The 21987-nt window shown below is 32.3% G+C and overlaps 1 protein-coding gene across 2 annotated transcripts in view; it reads right to left on the bottom strand.

Moving 5' to 3' along the window:
- LOC136271704 (uncharacterized) overlaps positions 1-21987 on the bottom strand; it is a 45156-nt gene that overhangs the window by 15610 nt on the left and 7559 nt on the right. For both annotated transcript variants that reach the window (XM_066072129.1, XM_066072130.1), the window contains exons 2-3: positions 21209-21437; positions 16905-17024 (exon numbers count right to left, since the gene is read on the bottom strand). In XM_066072129.1, coding sequence (XP_065928201.1) covers positions 16905-17024; positions 21209-21437 — 349 coding nt within the window. The remainder of the gene's footprint in view (positions 1-16904; positions 17025-21208; positions 21438-21987) is intronic.

Here is a 21987-nt window from a genome sequence, read left to right as displayed (position 1 = left end):
TCTCCATTAATGTCCATGCAGTATACATTCATCTATGAAAATTGACAGCCGTTGCTACCAGGTAACAAGGCCATGAAGTAGGAAAAATTTTAGGGGATTTTGGTATGCCGTAATTCCTGATTTCAGAGAAGTCTAAGGCAATTGTTTTCATTGGAACATGTAAAGTCATGTCAAAACTTTCTTTAAATACAACAAAAAGCTTTGTTTTACAACAAAAAATGTTGTTGTTGCAATAGAAATTAAAATTGCAGACTGGGGAAATCACAAAGAAATTCCCACTTTTTGAAAAGTCCATAGCAACAATAAATATTTCTAGGAATATTTCAAATATTCTTAAAGTTGCTGTAAAGTTCAGGACATACTGGATTTTTTCCTAACCAATTAATATCCAATATTTATACTTTATTATAGTTTTTGTACAGTTTCTTATTATTCTTGTGTTTTTAGCTCTTGGGGTTAACCTGTCATCTCTACCCGCATGCATATTCCTTGTGTTCTACAGACTATTTACCGGTAATTCAAATTAAATCAGATAATTCATGAACAGTTAATGTGATGGAACTTTAAGAAAGCACCATGCCTTGTTCGGGTTTTTGTTTGATAAGAAATTATGACAAACAAAATTAAGGCTGTTTAAAGAAATTTACAATTGTTAGCAGTGAAAATTTGTTTTTCAATAAAAGTATGCAATTATGTTTCCTTTATTTTGTATTTTATAATTTTATAATTAGATGTGTTTACATAATTGAAAAATCGCTCCAATTGTCACCATTAAGATTACATGTAGAATATGTAAATGTACTTTTGAAAAACATCTGCTATGATATTTACTTTTGAAATGAACAAGAAACGACATATTTTTACCTTTCAATGTATATAATTATGTATAAAAATGAAGGAAAACGTGTAAAATTTGACATTTTTTCATGGAATTTTCTTTCGTCTCCAGCTACCCAGGTGTGTTTGAATTTAATTTAATTCAAGGCAAATGTCAAACTTGTAGGTCTTACTGTTTAAGCATGGTTAAAAGGAGACAAGAAACCAGAATGGATAAGATATTCACTAAATATGATATTAACTTACTTTTTTCATAGAAAAAGAAATCACATACAGGAATACTTGTCTATCTGTGTATTAAAATGCTACAAATCATTCAATAAATAAATAAAAGATCAAAATTTAGTACCATTGATTTCAAATATGTGTGAAAAATGACTCGAAGAAATCGCAACAAGTTTCATAAAAATAGGTAAAAAATTTCAAACCATGACTTTTTTTTATGAAAATCAATAGATTAGGTGTGTGTGTGTGTGTGGGGGGGGGGGGTTACAATGTACATGTAGGGGCATTTCTAAGCGATGTGATGCTTTCATCATAGTAAAATCATGTAGATGTATGTTGTATTGAAAAAAAAAAGTTTCTTACTGAAGGAGGTTGAACAACAATGGACCTCTAAAAGGTTAGGTAAAGATGTTTTACTATAGAGAACCCAATAAGGCTGTGTTGAATAGAGAAAAGTTGAAATGGCCATATCTTTCTTAAAACCTTGATGGAATTGGCAATATGTGGTATACATTTTCTTAGAATTGCATTAGCTTTCTAAGTCGAAGACAAAACTTCTTTTCATAAGATGTTGGTGTACTTATTTAAAGGTAGCACAGGACATTTTCGAATAAAGTACCTGCTAATATGTTTGTAAAATTGAAAGTTGCTGTACTTGAAGACTTATGAATGTTGTGATGATTCATGAAATGAATTTTAATGACAATCTTTAGTTAGAGGGATGTCTTTTGTTTGAATTGGTATACAATATGAAAGCTCCTAATGATTAGAAAACTGACCAGTCAGGAAGGGCCCCGTTATGACAATTAATATAGAGAAATGAAACAAAATTTGAATTTCATCCCTCTTTATATTAACAATGATGAAAAATAAATGCCCGGCATAAGATGTAAAGAACTTCAATATATAGGATCTCATGATTTGTAGATGGATATGGTTTTCATCCAACAAATAAAGTGTTTTTTTCTTGAGCCTTAGTGAGGGGATAAAACACACAAGTTGGATAAAAATCATATTATACTACAAATCATATGTGATTCTATTTATTCCATGTTTTATACACCACAATCAATGTTTACACTGTTTATAAACTCCACATTAAAAAGAATCAAAATACTGATATCTAATAAATTTATTGTAATTCATATATTTTGTTTTTATTTTACAGAATATAAGTATTTGGACTAGAATGAAATATATTCTTTTATCAAATACCATCCTTAAACTGAGGGGTAAAAATATAAGGGTGCAGCTCATTGAATGAGAGTTTAATTTGATTACATTTAAAAACAAATGAAAATTATAAGTAACAACTGTATTTTTAAAATTTCAAGATAATTCCTGAATGTCCAAAATCTCTAAATAGTAACCGTGTATCTGCATAAAACAGGGATAACCTCATGTCTTATAAAAAAAACCTGAATTAAATATGTTTTTAAAAAAAAGATTTAAACAGGTGTTTTATAAAATGCAAGCCCTCAGTGAATGCAAATACATTGTATCACCCAGGGTTGACCTCAACTTCAAAACAAACATCAGTTGCAGACAAAGGTGTTCATTAATCTTCATATGACAGATAGAGATAAGCCTCTAAATTTTCTGCAGCAGGCAAGATAATTAATCTCAGGGGATTAATTGTTCTGCTCTCTTATCCTTTTCTTCTAAAATTACAATAAAATTATTTTTTTCAGAAATGACAGAATGGGGTTATTATCTGATTACCTGTTAAAATTAACAGCATTAAGGCAGAAAAAGAAAATTAAAAAATAAAATAGTGAAAAAGGATATCTTAATATATATCTTGATTTTAGAATTCAAAAAAATTTATCATAAATCATTGTGTACGGTATTTTAACCAAAATAAAGTATGAATATTATATTTTAAATCCATATTTCAAAGAATGTACACAATACTACACATCATTCAAAATTGACCTTAACTTAAAAACAAAGTTCATTTGCAGACACAGGCAGTGCAGTAATTAATCTCAATGTGACAGATAAAGATAAAACTTAAGATTTTCTTCCTGTGGAAGGTTAATTAATCCCAAAGAACAAATATTGCACAGCCTTCCAAGTATACAATGGTAACATTCTCAGCAGTTATCTCTCTTTGCCCATTGATTCTTATGCATAGTTAAGGAATATACCCCACCACCCCAGCTCCAAACCAGAAGACATAGACATATTTCTGCCTACTGAACTACCATACCAAATGTGAACTTGATTGGGCTACCATAAAAAAAGTTATTAGAAAAAAAAGAAACTTTGTGGACGAAAGAGTGACAGACGGACAGACAGACGGACGGACAGACAGAGTGATTACTATAGGGCACCCGCAAATCCTTGCGGGGCCCTAATAAGTGCATGAGAAGAAGTAAATTGTGAAACTTGCAGCTATGACTGTTGTGTTGATTAAACAGAGATATTGCCTATTACCAATGGGAGGTTATATAACTCGGAATGTAGGTGAATGGGACAATATATACATTTTTACTGGCTATGAAGATGTAGCAAGTTTATTTTCCACCAAGACAGCAACTAGCAGTAAACTGTGGAATCAATAGAATTCGTGGTGGCTCAATTTTCGTGGTATTCGTGGGTATCCCTTCCCCTTGAATCCTCAACAATAACAATTTAAGAAAGAGTTATCTTTGTAACTGAAACAGCAAACGACACGTCCACGAAATTACACCCCCACGAATGAGCAAAAAAGTCACAATCCACGAAAATTGGCCCCCACAAATTTAAATGATTCCACAGTATCATGAGGCGAAGCCAAGGAAAATAGTTGCTGTCGAGGGGGACAATAAACTTGCTATAGTCAGAATAGTCAATTAATATGTATAATATTATCCGAAAAAAAAACTTTATTTGTCAGCAATGGAGAATTTTTCTACGATTAACAAGTCAGAGTTATCAGACTTAGAATTTAATGTAGTGATCGGATCAGAGGTGTTCCGAGTTTGAAAAGGAGGGAAATCGAATGCTGCTCGTGAGTGGTTCTGATTACTATTCAACATGGACAGATAGCACGGAAACTATTTTCCGGTTAGATAGAAAAGCATATTTATGCGGGGGCCCTATACTGATCAGTTTGTCTGTCTGCCCATCCATCTGTCTCTCCGTCCAAGACTGCTTATCCAGAGCAAGGCGTCTCTTCCTTTGGCTAAATCTGGCTCATACCTCATCCACAGAGTGCCTTTGGGTAAAGGGTTTGCAGTGATCTTGAACCATGTCGATAGGTATAAGGTTAGGGTAATATCAGAGTTATGTATTAAATCCTTGTCTGGGGCATATATTCTCTCCCTTTGGTCCAACCTGGCTAATACTTCACTCACAGAGTGTCTATGGTCAAACGATATGCATAGACCTTAAACGAATTTTGTAGGTAAAGAGTCAAGGTCATATCAGATCACACAAAATCCTTTTTTCAGAGCATTTAAACTTTCCACTTAGCCCTATTTGGCTCAGATTTCACATAAGTAGTGCTTTTGAGTAAAGGGTGTGAAGTGACTTTGAACCTATTTTCAAGGTCAACTGTGAAGGTCATAGCAAAATTATATGAAAAATACTTCTCCAGAGTGTGTCTTCTCTCCCTTTTCTCCAATATGGTTCATACTTCATCCACATAATGCCTTTGATCAAAGGATATGCAATGACCTCAAATAATATTTGTAGATCAAGTGTCAAGGTCAAATCAGATCACACAAAAATACTTATTTTATAAGAATATATATGCTCTACTTTTAGCCCCTATTTGGCTAATACTTTACCTAAACAGAGCGTTTTGGTTAATGGCGTTTAGTGACCTGGAACCAAGACAATATGAAGGTCATAGCATATCTTTTTTAAATCAGTTTTAGACAATAGATTATTTTCCAAATGCTTAATCTTGGTCAGATTAAACAAAATGCCTGTATGTTAGGGGGAATGAGATTGGATTAGAAGTTCTATGTCAGCTGGAGAAATTTCTAAGTTATAGGTCATGGTCAAAACAAAAATTTCTGAAATTGTTGTTATCCTATTGTCCGTAATTTAAGTGAGCCACTTTAATTAACTCTTTACCCCTTAATGCAACCTTTTGACGCATAGGCCATATCCTCAACACTCTACCCTGGGCTACCCTTAGACTGTTTTCAGATGAACTGAAAACAGCTGGTGTGTGTTTTTGAATTGACTTATTACAGCAAATCAAACACATAGAAAATTATATATCAATGGATTTGTAATGAATTAAAATTTCAATATTCATTGAAAAAAAATTGTTTAGGTCACTTATAAAGCAATACAGGTGCTTACAGGTATATGAAAATAAAACTGAGTGTTCTTCATTAAAGCTTTATGAAGAATAATTTCACAACAGATACTTGATAAACATATTTAAAACTGTATCTATTACAAATAATTATTTAATAATTTTTATAGAAAGATTCCATTATCATCATGGAATTCGTTTTTTGATAGTAAATAATTAAATGTACCTATGGCTGACTTTTCAAGTCATGTCTATCGTTTTCAGACTTATATTTACGTTGGTTTTTTTTTCATAAACATGGTAAATGGTGTAAGAGGATTTGATAAATCTAGCATGTTCACTAAATACCAGGGATGGGGTGAATTACAATGTAAAGTAATTAATTAAATTACAATTACTTGCTTAAATTCTTCAATTAAATTACCATTACCATTACAAGAGTTTTCAAATGTAATTAATTAAATTACAATTACTTTACAGAAGTAATTAATTAAATTACAAATTACATTTCCATTAAAATTTACTTAAACCATGATTTATCTGAATGAATGTTTATTTCTCTCAAACTATATTAATGGTACATGAGGTACAAAATACAAAAATATTTACAAATGTACAAATACAACACATAAACATTTCTGGAGGTATGTCTATAATATGAATAAAATTTCCTCATTATCAAAAAAATTTCACTGTTTGAGAATTTGCTAACTACTCTGATAAGTTACAATTTTTGGGAAAAAATATAAATATGGTTTAATTGTTTATTTCAATACGCAGGTACTGGTAGTCACAATATGGAGGTGGCCCATACCACCTTGATATTCGATAAACATTTAAAAGTCATATACCCTAACCTACACCTATCATGTCTACTAAAATATTTCCTGCATGCAAAACTATTATATGAAAACTTTCTCCTTTGCATTTTTTAACACTATTTTTTTGTCTTTGTAAATACAATGCCAAAGTACAGGTTAATCTCAGGTAGAGGGCAGACTATAATTGTTATCACAACACAATTAACACCTGTTGTTCTTTACCTAATTATCAAAATGTTAGCAATAAGGGAACACACCCTATGGACATGTTAGGCACCAACAAATTCTTTATTTCTTTAAGCTTTACAGCTTATCAGTATGACATATGTATAACATGAGTAGTGTATTTACAGGAGAACTTGTGCACGTACAGATAATAACATTTACTGTTACATACACAGGTTGAGAAAACAAAAGACTACAATTATGTAATACAGTTGTCCCTTAATAACATACTTTTTGAGTTGAATTTGCCAAGATTACAGAGATCTTTAACATTGTCAGTATTAAAAAGTTGAATTAATTTAAACATACACGGTTTTTTATAATAATATTCTTTCATGTATAATCTGCGCAATGTTCTGTATAGAGGACAAACAAATAAAAAATGGAATTCATCTTCAACACTGGATTTGCAATGTGGACAAAATCTATTTTCTCTATTTGTGTTATTATATCTACCAGTTTCAATAGCCAGGCGATGTGACGATAGTCGTAATTTAGTTATATATTTCTGTAATTTAATGGGAATAGATTTTCTTAAATAGTATTGAAGATGTATACCATCGATAAGATATTTGTAAAAAGAACATTTCTTTGAATTTTCAACATTTGCAAAAATATCTTGTTTTGCCTGATCAAAAATTCTTTGTTTTACAAGTTGTAAAATACCATTGTTTATTTTTTGGTTAGACCATATATAAAAAAAAACCGAGGTCAATGAGAATTTTCTTTACATAGAAAACCCAGTTTTTATAACCGTGTTCTTCACAATTAATATACATAACTTCGTAGCAATGTCTAATTATACAATTGTCACTAATTAAGACATTTTTCCAAAACTTAATAATGTTAAACATTCTATAATGTACAAGGGGCACACGGCCTAATTCAGCATATAAGTAAGCAGTATTTGTACTTTTCTTCACTCCGAGAATTTGTTTACAGAAGTCTGTATGAAGTTTCTCGATATTGCAACCTATATTATTTCCCCATAAAAAATAACACCCATATGAAGCCATGCATTTTAGGTTTTTGTATTTAAGGCTATCAATTGCAAAGCATGACTTGATAGTTTATATAATTTTGATAGCACTGATTTTGTTTGTAAATTAAACAGTGATGTTTTAAACTAACTCAATGACAATTGACACACTAATTATTCTAATAAGAAGGAAAATAACTTTTTTTATAAGCAAAAAGGGGTCAAACCAATCATCAAATACATGTACTTAATTAAATTTGGGAAACTTATCATTAAATACTGAATCACTGAAAAAGTCCATTTTGAAAAATATTTGGTATGATGTATATAATAATGGTTCAATGCTTTTTAACTACTCTTCAAACTTGACCTTGTACCATTGTTAGTGTGGGGAAAAATTAGCAGTGGACAGCTTGATATTTATATGTACATCAGTGTGTAATTGAAAGTAATTGAAAAGTAATTGGAATTACATGCCTTTTTTGAAAGTAATTAATTAAATTACCATTACATGTAATTGAAAATTTGGCCAATTACATATTACTTTCAATTACATCAAAATTTGTAATTAATTACACTTAATTACCATTACAAATTACCATTACCCCATCCCTGCTAAATACGTGTGTTGACGTTTTGAAAAATTACAAATTTACCGGTATATTCGTGTATTTAGGGGTTGCAGGTAATGCACACCTTGTGTTCCGTTTTCTGTAACTACAAAGATTTTTCCACAATATTTTGCGTGAATTTGACATCTGGCTTTCATCTTTCAATCTCGCTACCAATAAATCTAGAAAATTCTGCCTCTAACTTGATTATAAACAAAAAGTGAAAACGTGCGATGTCCGCATCGTAGTCCGCCATCTTTGTTTATTGTAGTAATGCATCACACCACCATACACAGGTAAATCACGTGATATCTTTAGAATGAGTGAACAACCATCCGTATAAATGGCCAGGTGTATACCAGTCAATGTTTATAATAAACAACAGGTGTTGAGGGGTCTAATTAAGAGCTGTATATAGGGTGCGTCAAAAGTCGTCATTAAGGATATGGCCAGGGTCGTCAAAACGCGTCATTAAGGCTTAAAGGATAGAAACCTCTAAAGGGAAAAGAGTTAAAATGGTCAATTAATTTTGTCCCGTTTATAGTAATTTTACATAGAAAATAATGTAAACTATACGTCGATAAGTTTCTAATATTTGATGGAGCACAAGCATACAGTCTAACGGAAGGGCGACCCTTTGAAAAGCAGTGTAGAGGAAAAGTTGCTCATAATAATGTTTTAAACAAAAACAAGCTCTGGCAAAAATTGCTCGATCGTACCCAATATCAAACTTGAACTAGATATTATCATGATAAACCTGTATACTAAATGTCATTCCAATATGTCCATCCTCTGCGAAGAAAATGAGCGGAAACTGCAAATAACAGTAAATTTTCCATGTCCAAGGGCCATTACGGTCGAAAATTGCTCAATCTTACCCAATATCGAACTTGACCTAGACATTATCATGATAAACCTGTATATTAAATTTTATTTCAATATGTTCAACCTCTGCGAAGAAAATGAACGGAAACTGTTGGTGGACCGACTGACCAACAGACCCACTGAATGATAGACAGCAAAAAAAGCAATATGCTCCCCTTCTTCAAAGGGGGGCATTATAAAATGGGATATAAAGCTACATCAAACTTGTGAAGCCCAATAATTGTCCAGAAACCAAAGTCTAAACAATTTTAAAGAATCAAAAATATGTCAAAATGCTTGCATATAAGTAAAACCATATATTATAACATTTGAGTTTTGGTGAATTTAAAATGTTTTTCTTTGTAATATTGGACCCCCCACCCCATGTGGCTCCATCCTACTCCTGAAAAATATGATTTTGACAAATTTTAATCTATACACTATCCAAGGTTCCTTTCACTAATGTTGCACCTTTTCTAAGAAAATGTTTTGGGTTTTTTTAAAGAAAAAGAGTTTTCTCTATATATTCCTTTGAAAAGATTTTACTGGTCCCAATTGTGCCCCTACCCTACCCCGGGGATCATAATTTGACCAAACTTGTATCTACCCTACCTGATGATAGTTCACACAAGCTACAGCTTTCTGGCCAGTCCTGTTCTGAATAGAAGATTTAAAATAAAATTTCTCTTTAAATTCCTATGTAAAAAAGTGACACCCTCCCCATTGTGTCCCCTCCTTACCCCCATGGACCATTATTTGAGTAAACTTGAATTTGCACTATTTGAAGTTGCTTCCATGCAAGTTTCAGCTTTTCTGGCCTAATGGTTTTTTAGTAGAAGATTTTCAAAAATTAACTCTATATATTTCTATGTAAAACTTTGACCTCCCCCTTGTGGCCCCATCTTACCCCTGGGGACCATGATTTGAACAAACTTAAATCTACACTAACTGAGGATACATGCATTACGGGAAAGCTTGCATTTGTGCAAATAATGATGGATTTTTTTTTAAATGCCTGTGCAGAGAAGTTACCGCGTATAGAAATCTAAGAGTATTTTTAACTTCAATTCAACTGTTTATTTCATTATTTTAAATTCAATTTTACTTGGTCCCATAAAAATGGGGGGGGGGGGCAACTCCATGTAAATTTTTTTTTTTTGTATTTAAAATTAATAAAAATCATTGCTGCGCAAAAAAAGAGGTGGGAAGTACCCGTGACGTCATATTTTACAACGTGACGTCGATGAGCGGTAGTCCGCATGAGAAAGGTGCTGTAAGTTCTAGTGTTTACATTGTAGCGTTTGTCTGGTCATTTCAGGTTAATCGTGAAGATCATTTAACGCGGTTATACGTTTATCATGAACATCATTTATCCTTTCCTATCGTGTATTAATCCTATCATATCGTGCTTGTATACTGATCTATCGTGCGTTAATCCTATCCTATCGTGCGTGAATCTTATCCTATCGTGTATCTTGTAAAAAATAGCGTTGCGGGTACTGTAACAATATATGTTTGAAAAACTCATAGCAAACTCATTTATGATGTAATTAGGGATTTTTTGGGGTCAAGGTTAAACTTTGACGCAATATATCGACAGAAGGAGTAATATTTTGTTAAGCATTGTAGAAGAGAAAACGTCTGCATTGATGATTCTACGTGATTCCATTCATAAAAACACCAATACCTGTCCCCATTAGGGATCTACAGGGCTGGCCCCTAAAATATTCAATCATCTGTATCTCAATATTTTGTAATGCATTATAGAAGCAAAGTTGTTGATCGTAACAATGGCTGTTTGAAAAAAATTTTGCCACACCCATTTATGACATAATTAGGGATTTTAAGGGGCCAAAGTCCTTAAACTTAGACGCAATATATCATTATCTAGAGAAAGAAACATGTTTTGTTAAGTATTGTAAAAAAGGAAATGTTTGTATTGATAATCTAAATCGATTCCAAACACCAATGTCTGTCCCCATTAACGATCGATCTACAGTGCTGGCCCCTAAAATATTCAATTTTTTTTATCTAAAAAATTAAAAACAATTTAAGGCCAGACGACACGTTCCTCGAGAATCTTTTTTGTATCTCCTCGTAATAAAGAGTTCCAATAAAAAAATATTAATTTTATAATTACTTTAAAAATGATCAAGATTTACTTCGTTGTGGTTATATGTCTAGATGGTCGAGTGGTTAGAACCGTGGCCGCTCACTGTCAGAAGCGTACAGGTGCTAGAGGTCGTGAGTTCAAATCCCGCCCCGGCGGAGATATAGTTCTATTACAGTGAATTTCGCTGTGCTGTAGAGGTATTTATTTTTATATCAGCAATTCAAGTGTATTTTCAAGAAGATTATATAGGAAATTTCATACTCTAGTATTTTGCAGAAATGCCTGGTAAGGTACTCTAATTTTTTGCAAGAAGGCTTGTCAAAGTAGTAGTAAACCATTAACAGATTGCTGGAAAAAGTTATCTAAAATTGAGGAACGTGTCGTCTGACCTTAAGATGGGTTTTTGTAAGACCTTTTTCATGTTTTTAACAAAAAGGGGCTGGCCCCTTTATTTACGGGCCAAGATACTCAGAAAGTTTATTATCAATAATTTTAAAACGAATTTTTTTATACCATAGCAACAGTTCTCAATATATTTATTTTCAAATTCTTTATTGCACAGTCATTATATTGTGTACAAAATTTGAATTAAATGAATAAATAATATTATTTTCAATTTTTGTTTATTCAACATGGAAACAAAATATATTTTACCATAATTGTTTTCGTTTCTCTTAAAAACATTTTTTTTTTATCAATATATTTCCTTGGAAAACCCAAATTGTCTACATTACTCACAATATGTTCTCAAATATGCATCAAAATGCCAATTTCAAATCTTTACCCTATGTTACCATGGCAACAGGACAAATAAATGGTGGTAGTTGTTTTAACTTATCAAAGTATATCAAACTGTAGAGTATGAAGAAAATGTGTGACTATGCCTGGTCATCGTATTTTGATTCACACATAGAATTTATCTTAATTATAAAATAGTACAGAATAGTCATGACCAGAAGATAGACTGCTACAATAATTCTGAAAGTTTACAATGCAATCCAAATTTAGCTATAAATTGGCTTGGTACCCGGTAATTTCTCCCAAGCAATGCCTTACCATTACATTGGCAATTGAAAGTTCTCAACGTGGAATCATGGGACCAATTTTTGTGGGTTAATTTTTGTGAATTGTATATTTTTAAAGGTTTACTGTTATTTCAATGATTTGCATATTTTTCACCCTCAACTAAGATACCTAGAAGAAGATATATTTTGGTCTCTCCAAATGATTTATACACAATATTTATTCAGGGTTGAAAGGCTTAAAAAATATTTAAAACTTTCAATAATTTGGCCAATAGATTAATTTGTATTCATTATTTATATAAAAATTGCTGAATAACAAATTCATAATTGTGCAAGCTAACTTTATGCTCTTAAATTTAATTTGATAAGGTTACACTCAAACAAATCAAGAGGCATTGGGGCCACACCACTCACTTGAGCAACAAAAGCCAGAACTCTGATTAAATCAAATTCATGGCATCAGAACAAATACTGTATACAGGGAAATATTCGCCCCCGTTTTAGTTTTGCCCCTTTCGCCTTCGTTGTCAATGGGCGAATTTAAAACTGGGCGAATTCCAAGGTCTTAAATTATCTCTCTATAAATAAACCTATGTCTCGGCGAATTCAAGACGAGGCAAAACCGTTTGCAAGTGTTGTAAACAGTATCTTCTCATTTTTATAGAGTATATCTTGTTTATTAATAAGAAGATTTTCAAATTTTATTGCACCTCAGTCTTAATTTGTTAAACAATAAGTCATAAAACAGCTATTGTTTCAGTGTTTACGTAGAACATTTTAATAGATTTTTTTTTGTTTTTATATCAAAATTCAAATCCCCATATGGATTTTTAGAAGGTATCTGGTCCATAATAGCCCCAGATTCAATGAATCTAAATGAATAACAGATATGTATGGGCTTTATACTCAAGGGCCATTTTCACTAAAAATGTACGCCCAGCGTAACCTTACACCTAGCCTAAATTCGGACGTTAGTCATTTATTTGGACTAAGGTCCATTTCACTAAAAGGCGTAACTTTGCGCCAGACCTAAGTTAAGAAAAAAATCTACTAGATGATTTAGTCTACTTTTCCTGTTCTTGAAGAGTTGCCCCAATGCACCCATCTATTTTTAATCTATCACAAATCAATTCTAAAAAAAAAAGTCGATAGGCCTGTACAATCACATGAGTACCAAAGCCCATACACTAACTTGTCAAGCAGAGTCTCATATATACATTTAATTAAGGTTCATTCTGGATAAAAGAATTATAATAATACTGTAATGACGACAACCTTCCTGCCTGAAATTTTTGTAAAAGGGCTACGAAATCTATAATTTTAGCAAAAACTTATAAAGTTCATAATACTGTGCATGACCTGACATTGAAAAGGTACAAGAGAATAGATGAAAATAATTTCCCCATATTTGTAAACTTTCAAGATAAGTTTTATATGTATAAGTTTTCATTGATAAACTTAAACAAGGTGGCTAGTAGACATGTTTTATTAAAACAACCTCCCATTCCCCATCCCCAGGGGCAGACAGAAACTTTCCCTGTGGGCATTTAAACAAAAAAAACATAAAAGAGAACAGCAATTAAACATTAAAGCTTAAAATTTCTCTTCGAGACGCGATCACTTCTGTTCTAGCTATTGAAATTTCATTCTTTGTACAGAATTTGTACACCAATTGGTATTTATACCAAAATCATTTTACATGTACTGATTATCAGTGATTTTGGTTAGCCAATTAATATAATTTTACTATTAATGAGACTATTTATTTATATAAAGACTTCAAAAACTGTTTTTGTTTCAATAAATAAACATATATAACATATAAGCATTAGTGTTTTTGATCATACAACTTCTTATTAATTACATTATATTTAATGATTAATAACTCCATTATGAAGAAGCAAAGGAAGATAACTACATTACGAAGAAGCAAGGGAATATAACTTAATTAACTTTCACAATATCTTAACTTTCAATTGATACATGTGCAGCTTTATTATTTCCCTATTTCTAAATACACGTGTATGTGAATTACCAGGGTATCTCATTTATTGCATTGAAATTCCTGAGCAGAATAAAATAACAAGACAAATATACCCCCCTCTCCCAGTGCTAGACAAATATACCCCCCCCCCCCTCCCAGCGCTAGCCATAACACTTGCCTTACATGTAGGTGGCATGAAATATTACTAAAGATGACAGCTTAATGTGTTTTTTTTAATGTGCTGTCAGTTTTTATTCCGTGTCAGTAGACCTTTTTTAAACATTTTCTTTACATTAACACTAAATGACCATGCTTTTAGCCACACCTGCATTAAGAATCCCAACCCTATACACTATATGAGTGTTTTGGCCCCGCCCTAGATTCAGAACCCCTACCTCAGGGGACATGAAATTTAAAAAAAAATAGTAGATGACTTCCTGGTCTACAAAATTATGAATTCAGTTTTCCCTACAGGTGTGTGCGAATAGAGAAAAAAAAATTATAAACATTATATGCATTAACACTATTAATACATCCCACCCTAAAGTCAACACCCATTGTCTAGGGGACATCAAATTTACAATTTTAATAGAGAACTAATCCTGGTTAACATAATTATGAAGTCAGTTTTTCTTACAGATGTGTGAGAGTAGAGAAGAAGATTTCTAAACATTTTATGCATTAACCTACATGGCCATATTGCCCCCCCCCCTACAGCCCGTAAACCCTGACCCAAGGACCATGAATTTCACAATTTAGGTAGAGGAATTTGTGGACATCATAACTATGCATTCAGTTTTTTTTCCCATATGTGTGGGAGTAAAGAAGAAGATTTTCTAAGATTTAATACAATTTCACCATATGGCTACACTGACCCCACCCTTGGGCCTAAATCCCTGTCCCAGGGGTAATGAATTTCACAGACTTCATGGATATCATAACCAAGCATTTAGTTTTTAACAAATATATATGGGACCAGAGAAGAGGATTTTATAAGTCTAATACATTTTTACTATATGGACATATTGGCCTCACCCTAGATCCTGAACCCCTAACGCAGGGGCCATGAATTTCACAATTTTGTTAGAGGGCTTCATGGACATTAAAACCATGCATTCAGTTTTTTCCTCACATGTGTGGGAGTAGAGTAGAAGGTTTTTGAAAATTTGGCTTTTTTGTGTATTTGGCCCCGCCCATGGCGCCCTGGGAGTGGTACAGCCATGAATTTCAAAATTTAGATTCTTCTTACCATAGAGATGCTTCACACTAAAACGGTAACAATTGGCCTTGTAGTTTTCAAGAAGAAGTTAAAACTGTAAAATTGTTAACGCACAATGCATGACTTACAATGCACGATGACGGACAAAGACCAATTGCATGGAGTAACTCTGGTGACCTAAAAATACCTATGTGCTGCAAAATTTGTTTTCAAAATTTTTCAATTCCTAATGATTAAATACATCTTTCTACCAAAGCATCTCTTAGTATTTACTTTTTCCTTTCAAAAACGTGATTGTCCCAATAGACCTTAATGCAATCTTCATTAATTAAATACTAAGGTTAAGGAAATGACATTTTTGAAAATTTCTCATGTTTTACTCTAAATGTTTTGAATTAATATCAGAGTATATAGATCTATTCAATGATTGATATTCAAGATAGGAAAATTGGGTTTTTAAATGGATTGGATACCTTAAAGATTTTTCACTATTTGTTATAATGGGAACACATATCTAAATTGTTCGTATTATGTAAAATCTGACTATTTTAAAGTGTTTATAGATAAGTTTCCTTAAAAAACAATGCTTCAGCATACATTACATCGATTTTTTTCTATTATTTTAAAGAGCTAAGTCATGTCAGTGGTGATGATTTGGGCTTAGGTCGAAACACTGTTTTTCACTTTCGGTTTGCCAGAGTAACTGCATAGGAGAGTTGATTAAAATCAACTCCCAAAAATCACATTGTATTGGCAATATCAGAAGATGCTTTCAGAGAAGTTTTTTTTCCTGGCAAAATAGCCTGACCTTGGCTCAAACCTTATTATATAACCACCACTGATCATACTTTGAGCAAAGTTCAACTTCTTGCCTTGTCTGCAAATGTGATTTGTACTTTAGAGTTCTTGTTTTGATCCAAGGGTAACTTCATATTTATGGAAGTGCCTCTGGAACAGCCCCAAGCCTGAACTTGATTTTTGCTTGTGATGTTGCATATTACAGCAGTCTACGTTTGTGGTATAATAAAACGGTATAATAAAACTTTAATTTTATGACAGTCTGGACAAGAATTATGCATTTTTTTTAACAATGACCTTGAACTTCCACAAATGACCTTGGGTCAAGTTGATTAACACCCTCAGATCATAAGCAATCTTCATGTGAAGAAGAAAAGTTCAATGTTTCTTGAACTTGCTGACGTGATTTAAAATTTAAAACACCCCCAGGTTGTAAGAAATCTTTGTATGAAGTAGAAACTTCCTATATTTCTCCATAAGTATGATATAGACTGGATGAGAGGGCAGAAACAGATGAAGAGACTGTAAGTTGAATGGACAGACAGACAACTGAGGAAGATTCCTATATTTTCCCCTCAAACGTTGTTTGTGGGGAATATAAATATATATTTTTTTTTAACTTTGTCTTAATCAACTATAAACTTTCTTGAAAATCTATCAACATTGGTCAATATTATATCTGTTGTACATGTTGTAAGTTCATGAAAGGCAAAATTCCTGGATCAGTTGGAAAAATAGTGAAAAGTTTAAAACATAACAGTATTTGAATATGTATATCTACACAATGACGTGTACTTATTACCTACAAAGTTTCAAAAAATTTTGTGCAGCAAATCCCGTTACTAAACAAGGGAATGAACATGTCTTCACTGACTCGTTCTTTTTAATATTCCTTAATGAAATAAACTGAGTTGAAAATTGAAGTAACAAAGTCATATAACTTACATTTAAAGGCATCTGTGGATTGATATCCCACTGGACATGGGTTTTCTGCAAATTGTGTACAATTTGCTACAAAGCTTTGTTGAATAATATTTCCACCTAAACTGTATTCTGTGCAGTAACCTGCAAAAAGATAAGTACAACAATTCGTAAAATAAAGTTACTCTATAGCATGACATTAAATTAACTTTCTGATATACAAGGTCATATAAATAGTCTTTTTGTCTTTCTTATTCTAGGGTAATAAAAATGATTAGTAATATTACACAAGTATTATACAGTGTGAGGCTAAAATGTGCTTCTGATCCGATAATTTACTGAAAGCATTTGTGGTATATTGGACAAAAAGCTGCATCATCTCTTTGATCTTGGCAATAACTTGAATACATATAGATCATCATCTAATTCTACAACTTTATACAGCTTCAATAGTTTGGAAATATGTGACAGAAGGGCAAGATGATGGACAGAAGGGGGCCAGGCAAAACTGCCTTTTTGAAAAAGAAATGATCATTGAAACAAGAAGACATGTCATGAGGCTTTTAATTTTTTATTTCAACCAAAAACACTTCTTTTAATTTAATAAAACAAATTATTCTAAAAGTTTGTAACACTGAAATATGGGGAAAATGTTCAAGCATATTGAAGGCATTTAAGAGTTAGTAAGGAAAACTTGATGTGCACGCACATGTAATATATCAAGGTGCAGCCAATGGTATACATATACAAACAAATGTCAAAACTGAGCTTAATAACAGATATACATGATATACCAATAACATACATACGTATATTATAAAATGTGTACTTGCAGAAGGCTGAATATTTACAGTTACTTTACTTCTGATAATCAATCTTTTTAAAACTAGACTTGTATTAAAGGACAGTTACGTTTTAATTCAAATCCTTAACATTCTGAATGTAAGTCTGATATACAAACATATCTTTTTTTTTACATGTTTTATGAATTCAAAAATATCTTTTAAGCATGCTTAAGCATCCAATTGATACATAATGTTGGTATATCCCTATAACTATTTTTAGAATCTGTAGGACAACAGAGTAGTGCCTTTTAGCAAAATAGTCCTTTTACTTGCAGAGTGCATATACATTTATTGGGACATTTTAAATCAGAATGCTTGACACATGTCAGAAAAGAGGATTTGCAATGTTAAAAACAAGTGTCAAAATTGAATTATCATTTGAACAAAAGAATTGAAATTGTTTGATGTACACCCTTTCCAAAACTGAGAAATTCCCTACTTTTACTTTCGTTTTCAGAGTTTTTCAATACAGACGCATTTTGCTGGAAAACGAATCTGACTTCAAACCACGTAATTTTAACAGGAAAGAGACAATTTGATGAGCTTTCATTGAAGAGGTCCCTCGTTGCTGAACGAAAATTAGGGCCGGAGCTAATGAACCATAACGTTAACATTACCGCTTATGGAAAATGCATTTATTTAGTGGACTTTACCCATATATCCTCATCTGACGCAGCAACCAAGATAAATCATGCATACTCTCTCCTTTATTTCTTCATTTTTTTCCAATATTGTATGTCAGTATAAGTGCTCATATATTATATATTTTAAAATTAACATTACTGTAACAGGATATAAACATGTAGTTTGGTCAAATAATCTATATAATTATAGGATTTTAGATATATTTTTCAACAACAAAAATTACTGAGGAATCATTAGATTTCGTGGTGGCTCAATTTTCGTGGAATTCGTGGGTACCTCTCATCAACGAATTAATATCCTCCACGAATTAATAAATAAGTTTTATAAAGTTATATTTTCTTTGTAAGTTTAACAGAATAAACGAAATTACGTCCCCACGAACCCTTATAAAATTTAAGCGATTCACGAAAATTGGCCCCCACGAAATTTAATGATTCCACAGTATCAGAAGCAGATTTCCAATACTGTCAATAAGTTATTTTGAGGCAAGGGTATGGTGAAAATTATATACATATGTTATTGAGAAGTGTCTATAACTAGATTGCATGCATATATAGTCTTATACAGTATTTTTAAAGGATTATTATGTTAAATTACTTTTGTTAAATTACACTGAATTACTTATTATTATGTTATAAACTACTTTTGTTAAATTACTGTACACTGAATTACTTTTGATGATTTATTTTTCAGACTATAAGTACAGCCTACTCCGAAGATATTGAAATTCAGGGGACCATGCAAATTATTTCAATATATCCATATTTCAATATAAGCGAAATTAACTAACATGAAGCCACCATTTTTGAAAGTTCAATCCCGATGTAAGCATAGAAAACCAAACCCGAACAAATTATTTGGTCATCATTCATCTACCGTATAACGGGTATTTTCTGCGGTTGTTTATTTTCTGCGGTATTTTGCGGATAAGAAAAATCCGCAAAAATTCAAAACGCAAAATATTCTTTTTGAAAAATCACTAATTTTGACACTATTTAAAATACAAGCTATAATTTTCAAACGTGATCAGTCCTTTATTAGGGGGCTCTGCGTCGTATTTCACACCTAATTATCTCATGTTACCTGTGTGATATCAGTGATAGCTGAACAGATATAAGGACTGTGTGTTTAGTCAAGTATGAAATAAAAATGATCTGAGAAAAGTTCACAAGCAGTATTTAGTAGACTTGTAAAACATTGTCTGAAGTTATGGATAAATCTACAACACCAAATTCGAGCAAAAAACGTGGTTCTTATTCGACCCATTCACCCAGGGACCGAGCCATAATCGGGAACTACGCCGCTGAACATGGACTTGCCGCAGCTATGAGTAAATTCAAAGTCGATTATCCAGAATTAAAAGAGTCCATGACAAGATATTTTAGAGATTCATATAAACGCGAGCTTACAAACAGAAAAAGAAAATTAGACTGTTAGACTTTGATTGTTCTGAAGAGTGCCAAATCACAGAAATTCAAACTAAAAAATGTGGTCGTAAAACTGTATTGTCAGACGATATGGATCATCAAGTTCAGATTTACATTATTAACTTGCAAAAATCTGAGGGGGGGGGGTACTGAACACGGCAATAGTGCGTGCAGTAGTTTACGTTCCCTAAGGCAAACTCGGTAAACATATGTATTTTTTTTTTGCAGTCTAATGTAACCGCAGAAATTGAAAACGCAGAATAGAATTTGATACTTTTTAGGGGTTTAACCGCAAAAATTTCATGCCGCAGAAAATACCCCTTATACGGTTTTACAGTGAACAGATTACAGGGAATATTAGTCCTTGAAAGTTTGATTAAAATTATAATTATCCGAAAGTTTTTAAGTTTCATTTTGCTACTATCTTAAACCTCATCATAATCTCCGATCGCATTCTTTTCGTTTTAGAAAAAAAAATCACCAGACTCAAACGCTTCAAATATTGCTGAACGCTGCTTGTATATCATCGTAAGTGTACTCGCAATAATCTCAAAATCCTTAGCTATTTCGAATTTAGGCTTTGTCCTTTTATAAATAGCCATAACTAGTTGGTATTTAGTGTCCGGAGATAAGGTATTTCTTTTCCATGGGGTTTTCATATTACGTCTAGCCTCAATACATCCGTACACGTAAAAACAAAAAATTCAACAGTGAATAAATTTTACTTTTAAATAGAAGTTCACACTTTTGTATATCAACTGGTCAGTCTGGCATAATTATTGTCACCAACCGTGAGACAGCCGCCAGGGAGTATTTCAATATAACCGTTATAAAAACAATTAATTGTCACCTATGGGGACCGATCAGTGGCTTCAATATAAGCGATATTTCAAAATAGCCGATTTCATTATATCCGTTAAATCAATGCAGAGAATATGAAAGACAAAAACTGGGGATTTATGTCTTTTTCAAAATAAGCGGAATTTCAAAATAATAGATTTCAATATAAGTGGAGTAAGCTGTATGTTCTTCACCTCTAGAACCTATACTGATATGTATTTGACAAACTTCATTTGTTTACAAATTGTACTTGATTAACAGGTGTCAATATTCTTAATTTGTTTACAGTATTTCAGTGTTTAGTTTAATGTATTATTATATAAAAAATGTACTGGTGAATGGGGTTACATGATTAATCATAATTAAATAAAAATTTCTTCTTGTCTTGCTCAAAGTGATACATTTTTCCCAAAGTTGTCCATAGTTCTATATTTTGTGATAAATATTTGAAATGAATATAAAGATCCTTCATAATTAACATTGTAGCAATCCTCTTTGGAAAACATATCTCAAATGAAAATAGGGGGTTACATTATGCTGCCTTAAAATGAGCTAATAAATCAGTTCTTACCTAGCACTATGATCCTGCTATAGGCGCATACTTCCAGAGTTTGATTGACATATGCATTGATGACACAATGGTATACCAATCTATCAGGTTTATCACATTGACTTGCATAAGCTGTACAGTTTTTCCTCACTGCAGCCTTCATCCATTCCTCCTCAGTGTCAGGACAGTCATCTACAGCCTGCACAGTTGATGGAGATACTGGGCAGGAGTCACTTATAGCTGTTGATATCTGAAGGAGAAAGAGATATATACCGGTACATGTACAGGTATATTACATGTAAAATACAACAGACTGGAAGTGTATGATTATTAAACCCTAAGGCTTTAATAGTCCTTTTAAATTCTTACTAGACACAGATTCTCTTCTCAATACAATTGTATAAGAAAAGAATTATAGCTATGTATCATAGCTGATTTATCTAGTCTTAGTTTTGATCCAATCAGCAGTCGCTAAATATTCTATTAAGTGATGTTTTTAATTGTTAAAATAATTTTTCTTAGTTCACAACAACGTCATTTTTGATTGACAGCGTGGTTAGCTAAACAAAAGAGAGTGCAACACTTCTGATCAGCCAATGAAAAAGTAGGTTTTGTTCTATTAGTAAGTCACATCATAGTATTAGTATAATTTATGCGATTAAGAAGGGGCTCTGTCCCTTCGCTCCCTCTGCCCTCTTCTTATGCGCTTACATATCTAATACTTAAAGTGAAACCATGTTATCCCATGTATGTTCTAGATGTTTTGACTTCATACATTGAACACAAACTTTTGGTTGTGA

The sequence above is a fragment of the Magallana gigas genome, chromosome 9, assembly GCF_963853765.1.
Source record: "Magallana gigas chromosome 9, xbMagGiga1.1, whole genome shotgun sequence".
NCBI classification, from domain to species: domain Eukaryota; kingdom Metazoa; phylum Mollusca; class Bivalvia; order Ostreida; family Ostreidae; genus Magallana; species Magallana gigas.
Note: the sequence above shows the minus strand (reverse complement) of the source record. Positions and strands in the feature narration are given on the sequence as shown.